Consider the following 12985-nt stretch of genomic DNA (forward strand, 5'->3'; position numbering starts at 1 on the left):
GCCAACAGGAAGAAACATGACCTGAGCCTTGCTTCTTCTACCAGCAGTTCTAACACAATGCTTCGAAAGATAAAAGGGAGAAAGCTAAGCATGTTTATTCATGCCGCCACAGATTGACTGAGGATTGGATTTCTATCTTTAAGATAATGTTTCCAACCCAACTAAAAAAGTCTTCCAACCTTATAAGTAGCCTTTCAACATTAACAACTTGTTTTGCTTACTAGAATAACAAGCAGGCACCTGGCTTGCAAGAGATAATTTGGTCTGACAACCTATCCTTCTGTTACACATTCAGGAAATTCTGTCCCCCACTGCATGGACTGAGTCTGATGACCAAATGGGCACATCACCAAATTCTCTGACTTATCAAACATCTTGCATTGTATTAAACTGTATTTCAATAAAGTTAAAATAACAACAACAATAAGGGAACTGTCAAAACAACAGACAAACAAAAGACCAGTTTCTAATGGACAAGCTGATTTTGGAAAACTGCAACAGAAGGAAGACCAACTTGAACGTAGCATGGATTACAAAAAGGCATTCAATTCCCTGCCAGATGATTGGATAATCAAATGCCTAGAAATAACAGGAGTCAGTAGAAACATTGACTTTGTGCGAAGGTGAATGGCACGATGTTGCTGGTCAATAGTGATAGAGTGGAAGAGGTTAATATCAAGAAAGGAATATTTCAAGGAAATTCAGTATCACCATTACTGTTTGTCATTGCACTGATTCTTCTGTAAACCATACTGAATAATTCAGGCCACAGCTATATCAAACATCAAAAAACATCTGCCAGGTAATCACACCACCTTTACATTAATGATCTGATGCTGTATGAAAATACAACATCTGACATAGAATCACTGCTCAATACTGTATTTATAGCCCAAACTATTGCATTGAAGTTTGGACTGGACAAATGTGCCACACTCACCATCAAATGGGGAAAAATAATGAAAACTGAAGATGCCCTAGAGAAACAATATCAAGAGTCTGGATGAAGACATCACTATAAATACCTGGGCATCCTTTAAGCTGACAATGTCAAGCACACCGAAGTTCAGGGTGGGTTGGAAGAGAATACATCATGAGAGTGAGGAAGAGTTTAAAGTCTACACTCAATGTAGGAAATAACATCAAGCCAATTACACCTGGGTGATTCCAGTCATTAGATATGCAATTAGAATAGTGGACTGGACTCAAGCAGAACTGAGTAAAAGACTAAGTAAAGACCAGTAAAATAATGACAATGAATCCCGTTCATCCACGCAGTGGTGTTGACAGATACTTCTTACCAAAGAAAACACGGGAGGGTACAACAGACAGTTGAAGAAGAAGAAAGGAATTGAAAGAATATATGAAGGAAAATGAAGAAGACACACCAAAGCTAGCATGCCATGAAGGCTTACTGGAGAGTACTGGAGAGACCAAACTGGCCTACAAGAAAGACCAAATGAAGAATAGAAAGGAGACTTAGCAAGGCAAAGTATTACATGGCCAGTACATTTAAAAAAAAAAAAGCAAGCACAAAGCATTTAATACCAGACCTGGCAGTGGCTAAGAGCAGGAAAATTGAAGGAAGAGACAGAATTGCTAATTCTGACTTTACAAGACCAAGCCTTAAAGAATAAACGCATATAAAGGCAGAATTAAGAAGACAACAGACACAAATGCTGCCTCTGCAAAGAAGCAAAAGAAACAGAGAACCATCTCATTTTTGCTACTGCAAGATTGCACATGGCATGACAAAGTAGCAACAATGGTGCATTGAAATATCTGCAAAAAGTACTAATTGCCTGCAACGAAAAGGTAGCCCACTAAATAGACAATGTAACAGAAAATGAGGAAGCTAAAGTGCTCTGGGATTTTAGAATTCAAACAGAGGAGCACCTGCGACACAGCATCCCAGACTTAATTGTTGATAAGAAAGACAAATTCTGGGCAGTGGATGTGATAGTATCTGGCGACAGCAGAAGAGAAGAGAAAAAATTGGAGAAAAATTTAAAAAATACAATGACCTGCAAAGAGAAGTAGAATGGCTTTTGCAATAGAAAACAAAGAAACTACCAATAGTAATAGGCACAATTCCAATAGGTGCAATCCTAAAACATCTGGAGCACTACTACTTGAACACATCAGTATTAACAAAATCATCATCAGTCAATTGCAAAAGGCAACTTGACTTGGAACGGCTTGCATCCTGTAAGGATACATTCAGCACCATCAAACGACAACATCTGTCTATCCCAGGTCTTTGGGAAGGACTCACTAGGTGAATAAAGACCCCAAATCCTGTCTAAAACATCTGGCTGATTGCGCAACCAACCATAATTTATAAAACTTACATGCTACTCAACTCAACAACTTTGGGCAGCTCACAACAATCAAAGAAATTACATTAAAATCATTGAAACGTAAAAGGTAAAGATAAAAGTGCAAAAAACCAGTCTCACAGTCCCTTGTCAAAACACTTCACTATTCTTCTAGACCACAGCAGAATGGGAGGCATCCAGATCTTGGTGGAACCTTAAATCAAAGATCAGATCTTGCAATAGAGAAGGTGTGCTTCTAGGGTCCTTACAGATGGCAATGTTTAATCAATGGAACTCAGGGTATGCTAACTCTGCAGAATTTAATTATCTGGGTAGATATTGTGGGAGGCAAGCATGTCTTAAGTAACCAGGTTCTACGGAATACAGGGCCTAAATTTATTTAAGCATGTAACAGAAATAATGCCATGAGGAAGACTGATGTAGACTTGAAAAAGCCATCATTTTGGATGTTCCAGCATGTTTTGCGTTCTGAAAGAAGAGCCCATGAGTAACCATATCTCATTCTGCGGACTCTATGGCCAATCAAGGAGGGTCAGAGATTTAGTCTTCTGAGCTTTTGGACTTGTGCTGCAGTCCATCCTCAGGTAACTTAACTTTCAAATGCTCTACATGCATGGAGGTATGCCATATTGAGAATATGAATAACAAGTGGCACAATTTTTAATAAGTAAAAAGGTTCCAAAAGAAAAACATTCTTGCAATTGTTTTATTATCCATCACTATTCGGTCATCTTGCTCTGCGGTAACTCAGTTTGGTAATGAAACATCTATTAGCAGAAAACAAAGCTCAGAAAATTCCATACAAAGAAGATTAGAAACTTGATAAACATTATTTTATGGAATCTAACCAGATATAGTCTTCAAGTTATTATCCTCACATTGCAAATGGAATTATGATCTTAATAAAAAATGGCTTGCCCAAAACTATATATTTAATAGATTAAATCTGCCTTTTTCAGGGGCCATACCAGTTTAGTTATCATGAATGAATGAAGACCTCCCAATGAAAAATGAAAGATGTCTGATATATAAAGACAATAAAGTCAGAATAAAAATAAATACAGATAGTCCTTGACTTACAACCATTCATTTAGTGACTACAACAGCACTGAAACAAGCGTCACACGACTGTTTTTCACTCTTGTGACCATTGCAGCCTCCCCATGGTTATGTGATCAAAATTCAGTCGCTTGGCAACTGACTCTTATTTATGACGGTGGAAGTATCCCAGGGTCATGTGATCACATTTTGTAACCTTCTGACAAGCACATTCACTTCACTTAACTGTGTTACTAACTTAACAACTGTAGTGGTTCCCTTAACAACTGTGGCAAAAAAAAAGTCATAAAATGGGGCAAAACTCATTTAACTGTCTTGGTTAGCAAGGGAAATCTGGGGCTCAATTGTGGTCGTAAGTCGAGGACTACCTATAAATAAATGTAAGAGGTTCCCTCTCCTGAACTGCTGGAGTAGATCTCTGCAAATCTATTCCAGATACTGCAGGTACATCAAGTGAATACCATAAAAGGAATCATTTGAAGCTTATTAGTTCCACATAAGATACTTACACTGCCCACTCAAGCTTTTCATTTTTGATTGAATTGTAAAGAGCCTGTAAAAGGAAAGAAATAAAAAAAAAATTAAGTGGATTTGAATGACCATATATAGAAGATAACCTGAAAAAAAAATCTAAATATTACAAATTACCACATACATGTTGCCCTAAGGATTAAAACGTTATTCCTTAGCCTGGGGTGCATAAAAGTCTTTGTCGTGTTTTAACGTCGCTGAACCCTTTTTTTTTCTTTTCTTTCAGCCTGGAGATGAGGAAAGGCTTTTAATAACCCTTTGCTGATTTTGGAGAGGTTCCAAAAGTTAAGAGCTTGTTACACAGAAGTTCTCTTCAAGTGTCTTTACTCTAGTTGGAGAGGATGAGTGGGCTCATATTTAGTATTTTATTACAGATACATCATCCTTTGGGAACAAGTACAGGGCCTGGTTTAGAGATCTCAGTTCTCAATGATGGAAACAAACAAACAAAAAAACCAACCACCCATCCACTCATAGAATTAGTTTCAAATTGACAGAGACCAAAACATGTCCTGAACAATGATATTGAGGCTTAAGATGAGGTAAATTTTGCTCATATATAGTTTTAGGAAAGCTAAGCCAATGACAACCCACAAAGCTGATCCCAAACTTAGCAGAACTCCCCCTGTGAATCCCTATAGAAACTCTAGTTTCTAAGATCATTTTTAATATTATGTCCCTTAGACATTGTTTTATATTTAAACTTGAAATCATAGCTTCTGCAGGGATGGAAGGCCAGAAATAGGCCCGTTTCCAGCTTCCAGAGAGCCTCCGGAGCCCGGGGAGGCCGTTTTCGCTCTTCCGGAGGCTCAAGAACAGCCTCCAGAGTGTGGGGAGGGCAAAAATACCCCCCCCCCGTGGTGCAGGAGGCCGACTAGGCCACGCCCACTATGGCCATTCCCAACCAGCAACCAGGTAGACAACCCTTTGCTAAAATTTTTGAAGCCCACCCCTGAGCTTCTGGTAGAATGAGAGGTGAACTTTAGAATGAGAGGTGAACAGTAGAGATCAAGAATGCACAATGAAGGGAGATAAAAGGAATTGAAGATGCTACATCAACTGTCGATATATATTTGTTTGACAAGTAAGGGATTTAAAGCTCTATGCTTGCATCTTTCGGCACTGCACTTGATATTGATATTCTATAATTAAATCTTCAAATAAAATGACTAAATGCATATAGCATATTCTGAATGTCTACCTTCCTGCTACAAATCACATTGATAAGAGCTGTTAAAATGACACATATCAGACATATCACGAAAGTCATTTCACCTACCATTTTATCTATTACTATTAAATATAACATGGTAGAAAGCCCAGACAAGCTGGGATTGGTAATATTGTACAACCATATCATTAAACAGCAGGTCAGGTAGCCTTTAAAAGATTGGATATTAGTACCAGTTTGCTTTTCAAAATTTTCCGATATACAAATAGAATGCAACCTTTATATATTTTCTGCATTTACTTAAAGTTGTTGATTATAGAATCCTTCATAAAACCAATGCAAAGTCATGTTATCTTGGAAAAATAAAAACACCTGGTTTCAAAAATATAACAGTAACTCGTTAGATGAGCCTCTCCAGAAAAGGAATTCCAGAAACATGACACCAACATCTGTGCTTTGAAATATGAAGCCCAACCAGTTACTTAACAACTGAAATACCTTAATATAGTCCCTAACATGCAGCACCAGCTTCCCATCTGGTCCTAGCAGCTGTATGCTGAGCTAAGTGTAACTTCATGACAGCCTTTTCAAAAGAGGTATAGGTGTGTGTGTGTGTGAGAGAGAGGGGAGAGAGGTGAGAGAGGGAGGGGGAGAGAGGTGAGAGGGGGAGCGGGAGAGAGAGACTCAAGTATCTAAGCTGTGTGACTGAAAACTGAATGTCTTACAGCTCCTGTAAATTTTAGAAATACAACAAAACCAAAAATAATCAACGATAAACAAATACTTCAAAAGCACCAGTCTGTAGTCTCTATATTCCTGGGCGTAGTGTCATCCTTCCACCCCATTAGGGGTGAGATGCTACCAGTTCTGCCTGGTTCTAAAGAACCGGTAGATCTGAAGAGCAGCAGACACCAAACTGGTTCTGTGTTTGCTGCTCTTTGGCCCACCCGCCCGCCTGGGCTCTTACCTGTCCTTTATTTCCTGCTTTTTCAAGCTCAGCTGCTTTGCGCGGCACAGCTGAGGTTGAAAAAGCAGGGAAAAAAAGAGGCTTTTCAAACGCTGTGCACCCGCGCACAGCGCTTTTCAGCTGTCCGGGCTGCACAGCTTAAGGTCTTGCTACACGCGTGCACAAAATGTCGTCACTGAACCAGTAGTAACACCGGTTGAATCCCACTCCTGCACCCCATAACTAAAGTCTTCCAAAAGAGCCAACGATCTCCAGGGGGAAACACCACACATAAACCTGAAGAGAAAATCCTAAATGTTGCTAGAGCATGGATTACTGTCTGCAACTGTAACACACCTGGAGATTACCAGGCTGCAGGCTGCTTAGTTGAGAGTTCTTCCCATAACAGTATCATCACAATGGATATATTTCATATATGCAGAACAATGATTAGGTTTGTAACTATAGGTCAAATCCTTTATTATGTCACATTCATCCACCAGAAATATCAACTATAAGAAATCAATTCTGCTTTACCATTGGTTAGACAATAAAGGTAGAAAGTAGAAATTGGAAGAATATCATTATATACAATTATTGTATATTGGCAAAGAATTATTATATATAAGTAAAGAATGTTATTACTGTTATCACTATATATTTGTAAATTGACTCAGACAATACACTGCTTATTAAGCACTTATATATGTTAAAGAAAAATGTATAAATAAAAGAACTAAAAAAGAAATAAATCAATTTCAAAGGAAGAAAATGTGCCTAGATTGCTTACGCAGCTGTTTCTCTTTCTAGCACACCCAGCTTCAAGAAAGTTTAGAATCATCCATCCATCCATCCACTCACTCATCCATCCATCCATTCATTCAATTTATACAGCCATCCATCCCACATATTTGACTCTAGGTAGCTTACAATAAAATAGATAAAATACATAATGTAAAAAATAAAACACATAACAGCCAAGTGTCATTTAAACAACTATCAACTTAGCCAGCAGATGGACTCCATTATACATCAAGGACCCAAGACACAAGTATAAAACTAAGTTTTCAAGCCCTTTGGAAGTTTAGCAGGAGAGGCCAATCTAATCTAAGAGGGGATGATCTTCCACACGGTGGGCATCATGACAGAAAAGAGGTTCTTTCTGGGCCCCACCAGTCAACACTTCTTGGCCAACAGTATCCAGGAATCTAATAGGTAGGGTAGACACCACTGGGGAATGCTGGTCCCATAAATAACTCGGTCCCAAACCATGAAGAACTTTAAAGGTGACAGCCAGATTATTCTGAGTTTGTGTGGTCTTCCTGCTTGGCCGATCAGAAAACCTCATGAAATAATCAATGCCATGTTAAAAATTCACAAATGGCATGCATTTCACCATCACAGGCTTCCTCATTTCCAAAAAAAATTAATTGACCAACAAGTCAGTACTCAAAGATGTGACCATTAAGTTAGAAAAAGCAGTTAGTAATCCTCTCTAGCCAGCTCTTTCTTTGCTCTAGGAAACTGAAGCATAACAAAATGCAGCAGGAATTTCTGAAACCATCTGCTTTGAATGTGAGTGGGGTAAATATTTCATATTGGGTATAATTCTAAATCTGAGTGTGACTAGACTGTTAGATGTACACTACCTTCAACTTCATTCAAGAAGAATACGTGAGCCTGTGGGTATGCATGAGCATGACTAGGTAGTTTTACATCTATTAGTATTGTAAGATAATAACATGTTGCTATCAAAATTTTGATATTTATTCCAGTTTTATCTTTCTTTCAACACTTGTTGACTTCAAGGTTGCAGAATCTTTTTATGCCATATTTTATCCAGCTCCAAATAACATCCAAATCCTGGCAAGATTCAGCAAACCAATGGATATAATGTCCAAGTACTAAATACTGTGTTTAGGAAGCTTTATGTCTAGACATTAACATTCTGTTATTAATGAAGATAACATGAACCTCCATCCACTATGTATTGCTTCCTACTGAGCACTACATGTTAAATCTTTGAAAAGATCAATAGTGCATTTGGAGATGACAGTTCATTTTTCATATAAGGCATCCCATTACATGCAAAATATTTCCCCAACTAGGGACAGTAACTCGGATTTAAATAGTGAGAACCCCGAAAAGAGGAACAGTTTTCTCCACGTAGCTGATATGATAAAATCAATGCATATTCATGCTCTCACTTGGTCACTCCACCAGTTTTTCTTGAGAAGAAGATAAAAAACTATTTGATAATTGGAAATTTTGTCTCTGTTATATGAACTATGATTTTAACATCCTGTTAAATGTCCAACAGGCCCTGTTGGAACTGTTGAATGCTTTATAGGCAGAAGTGGTATTCAGCAGGTTCTGACCAGTAGAGGAAATTTTGAGTAGTTCGGAGAACTGGCAAATACCACCTCTGACTGCCCCCATCTATTCTCTGCCTCCCGAGTCCCACCTGATCGGCTGGGTCTTCTTTGGTTGCCCTGCACAGGAGAACAGAGCTGGAAAGCAGGTTAGTGGGTGGGAATGGGATTTTGAGGGAGGGAATGGGATTTTGCAGTATCCTTCCCCTGCCATGCCCGCCAAGCCAAGCCAAGCCCACCAAGCCACATCCACAGAACCGTAGTAAAAAAAAATTTGAATCCCACCACTGTCCATAGGTAGTCACAGATGTCTCTCAAAAGCATGTTTTTTTAATTAAAAAATGAGGATTAAATTGAGATTAGAAGGTGTATAATCACAATATATGCACTTTGGGATTAAAATATTTTTATATATTCTTTTTTATAAAAGTGTCTGGAGATACTATTCCATGCTAAGTATGACTAATTACAATTTGCTGACTTTGCGTACCCATGGTAAATGGCAGAACTTCCAACATATTGGAGAATCAGAATGAATTGATTTAAATTCTGCCAACTACAAGATCAAGTATATCTCCATGTCCTAGGTCCATCCCCTGCTGCCATTCATTGGGAGCAGGGATTCACATAATGCTAAATCATAATGGCTGGGTTTTATAAACCATGCTACACTTAATTTTATGCACAAACAAGGTCATTGTCTTTGTTAAAATATTTCGGCATATAATTTCTTACTATAGGGCTACAGCCTTTGTAAATGAAGCCCTTAGTTCTCTTAAATCATTATTAGCGAGCCACATTATGTATTCTGTGCACTTCGTTCCAGAATCACTGCACCAAAACATTAGGTTCTTTTTCTAAAAAACAAAACAAAACATTTCTTCATCATTTTTAAAAGAAAAGAAAGCAAATAAGCAAGTAAACAAAAGGAGAAAAGAATAGTACAGAAATATTTATATGGACAAAAGAAGTACCAAGATTGCACAGTTAGTGCTCAGTATATTGCTGATGAGAAATTAACCATAAAACATTAAATTTTATTTAAGTACATTGAATTATTTTAGCAAAGTAAGAATTTAAATCTTTGACCAAAGTGTCATAATCTCCATTATTTGTTGTTTGAAAATACAAAGAAAAACAAACTACATTATAAATATTACTAACTTCTCCTTTGCCATATTCTGATATATATCATTTACAGACATTTAAAATGTTTTTGTGTCTGTGAAGTATTTGTCAGCTCTTTTTTCCCTTAAAACTATACAGTACTCTAGGTATTCATATTTGCCTTGTTGCATAATATATAGTATGTATGGAATCCATTTGGTTATACATCTGTTGTGAACATATGCTCTTAATTTTACCATTACTACATATTCTCCAACTTTTAGTCTGACATCTTCAGTAATGTATCTCTTTTTCAATATAGTGCTAAAACTTATCCTCATATAAACATGTATCCTAATCAACTGAGATAGTTCTTGCTGATATATTTTGAAAATTTACCTTGTAAAAAAACGGTGGTTTTATTTCAAACCGGACTTTCAAAATTCTTTGAGGGGTGCTATATCTTGCTCTGCTTTCCCATGGATTGTAACTGCATCATTTTGCTCACTTTTTAAAAATCAGTTGTTATCTCATTCAGTCTGTCTCTTGCTATTATCCAACACATATTTTGATATCCCTCGAGTCTGTTTCTGTAATGTACTGTTTAGATGTTATCACTAATAGGGACCTTTCATCACATACAAAGACACCATATTTAAAAATACATGAGGAAGCCTGAAGATCTGCGTTCCCAATTGTGCACAAAAGCCAGCCTTTACTTCGGTCTAGGATTCCCAGCTAGCATAGCTGAAGGACATGTTGCCTGATAATTTGAGGAACTAAAGTCCAGTTACTCTGGGGAACACCTCAGGCCACCATTGTTTTGACAACTGCTCCTCAGATTACAACTTTCCAATATCTAATTCCATATCCAGCTCACAGCTTCAGTTTCTAACAGCTGAACTCTTTGAATGTGGGCTGGGAAACAGATTCTTCTACTTTCGTTTGAGGAGAAATTTGGTCATGACAGAAATCCTGAGAGGGAGTAAAGTCTGTACTTTGGAAAAAGCAGCTGCAACCAGGCAGAAATACTCTTCCTCACTTCCCTCATGCATTCAGACATGCATTCATCTAGTTATTCATAGGCATCCAAGCCATGTTGAAGTTGTCTGTGCTAACTGAGCCACGCATTGGTGTTTTCAAGGACATATTTTCGTCCAGAGCCAGCCTCACCCAACCCATTTTATTGAGCTTACAAATGCAAATGCTAAGGAAGAGTAGGAAGGGGGGACGGGACGTGTAGTACAGAAGATGAAAGCAAATGGCCTACACACAAGGAAGCTGAGGCAACATCTGAGGCAAGATGATTTTCATTCAACTGCCTGAACCACAAGCTATGGTGAGTAGCATATCCTGGTGGGAGTCCCGGCTAGAGTTGGAAGCTTTGCTGGGAGACCAGTAGCAACTAGATGAGGAACAACCACAGAGAAAAAGCACTTCATCCCAACCAGTAGAAGAAACTTTTGGAAAAAGGCAAAGGTTCTTTTGTAGTCCTCGACTTACAACGGTTTATTTAGTGACCGTTCAAAGTTACAACATCGCTGAAAAAAGTGACTTCTGACCATTTTTCACACACACAACCAATGTATCATATTCCCATGGTCACACGATTTACATTCGGATGCTTGATAACTGACTCATAATTATAACAGTTGCAGTGTCCTGGGGTCATGTGGTCACCTTTTGTGACCTTCTGACAAGCAAAGTCAATGGGGAAAGTGTAGAGTTGTAATTGCAGGAATGTCCTATCTGATGGCAAACCTCAGGTAATGAATGTTTCCAAGCAAATACAACTCAGGCAAACAAAGTTACTCATCTAAAGGAGGATTAGAGAGAGGAAGTAAACATATGTTGGACTTTGACTAGAGATCATTAATTGTGTTAGTTACTATGCTGAACAATAACGAAAGTCAAGCAGAAACCAAAGTTAACCAATGTTGGAGGATAACTAAAAATGTGTATAAATTCAAGACTAGATTCCAATAAAGTTCATCATGAATCAGTTGATCATGATCAAACACCTTGACTGCCTCGTCATTACAACAGGAAAGCAGATTCACTTAACAACCATGATATTAATTAAAACAACTGCAGTGATTCACTTAAGAAATGTGGCAAGAAAAGACATAAAATGGGGCAAAACTCACTTAACAAATTTCTCACTTAGCAGCATAAGTTTTGCCCTCAATTGTGGTCGTAAGTTGAGGTATACCTGTACTTTTAAGACTCAGGATTTTTTGTTTGAAGTAGTAAAACTTGTAGTAAAAGAAGTACTAAAGACATATTTAAGTGGCAACATCACCTTGCAAAGTCCTAGAAGGGTGGAGTTGACCCAGAAAAAGAGCCTCTTGTTGGGGAAGTATTAGTAATATAGCATTGCATACAATTTTGCCAGGTTGTGTTGTGTTCGGTCTTTGGAGAGGTAAGTACCCTCACAAACCATTAAGGTTGTTTACTTATAGCACTGCTAATAGCACTGCCTCCAACAACAGCAATACCTTCTCTCTACATCCTTTGTTTACAGCAACAGATAATCATCTAGGCATCTCAACTGGTATCTTTTTCCAACTGATGTCATATGTGCCCTTCAACATGTTACATTTGATAAGTACCGCTACTGTATTTACCTAAAACAAGATTCTAAATATAAGCTTAGAATAAAAAAAAAAACCTATGTGTCTCTATTACTATATATACTCAGCAAAATCTAAGACCAGCCTTTCCCTTTAAATATAAATACAATATGATGTAAAAGCAAACAATCTCAAGGGCCTGAAGCTTTTTGTTCTGAACAGTATGCATTTCACGAAATAAAGAATAAAAAGCTGCATTTAACTGATTTGATATGACAGAAGACTGACTTAAAGCTCTAACCAATTTTCAAGTTGGTTTTTTTTTTTGTGTGTGTGTGTGTGTTTTTAAGAACTTGTTCTGACAGCAATAACATGCTCTTGCTAACGATACAGAAACTTTCTGGCACCATCTGCCATTTCCATGACTCCAAAACAATTCAGCTAAATAAAACTATCCAAAGGTTCACCTGTCTTTCACAATCATATTCTTCTGCAAGTCATCTAACAAGGGAATAGGCATGCAGATCAAATCCATTCAGAGTTTAATTCTGCGAGCAAGCTATATCCTTCTCAACAGCTGCCATCAGAACGCACTGTACCGCCTCGGAAGTCCCTGACTGCCAAAACTACAAACACAAATTGCAAGGAAAAACACTGCTCTTCAGAAGTCTACCTCCTGATCAGACCTCCTTCTCTGTAGTACAGGTACCCCTTGACTTATAACAATTAATTTAGTGACTGTTCGAAGTTACAACAGCACTGAAAAAAGTGACTTACGACCATTTTCCCACCGCTGCCCCACCTGCAAGGTCTTGTGATCAAAATTCAGACTCTTAGCAACTGACTCACATTTATGACAGTTGCAGTGTCCTGGAGTCATGTGATCA

The 12985-nt window shown here is 38.0% G+C and overlaps 1 protein-coding gene across 6 annotated transcripts in view; it reads right to left on the reverse strand.

Annotated features, from left to right (window-relative positions):
- LOC113420591 (PH and SEC7 domain-containing protein 3) overlaps positions 1–12985 on the reverse strand; it is a 175397-nt gene that overhangs the window by 24256 nt on the left and 138156 nt on the right. For all 6 annotated transcript variants that reach the window (XM_087957494.1, XM_087957495.1, XM_087957497.1 and 3 more), the window contains one exon: positions 3908–3951. In XM_087957494.1, coding sequence (XP_087813620.1) covers positions 3908–3951 — 44 coding nt within the window. The remainder of the gene's footprint in view (positions 1–3907; positions 3952–12985) is intronic.

This window comes from Notechis scutatus, chromosome 2, assembly GCF_049901735.1.
Source record: "Notechis scutatus isolate UNSWTSFEM ecotype Mainland chromosome 2, rNotScu1.2, whole genome shotgun sequence".
Lineage (NCBI taxonomy): Eukaryota > Metazoa > Chordata > Lepidosauria > Squamata > Elapidae > Notechis > Notechis scutatus.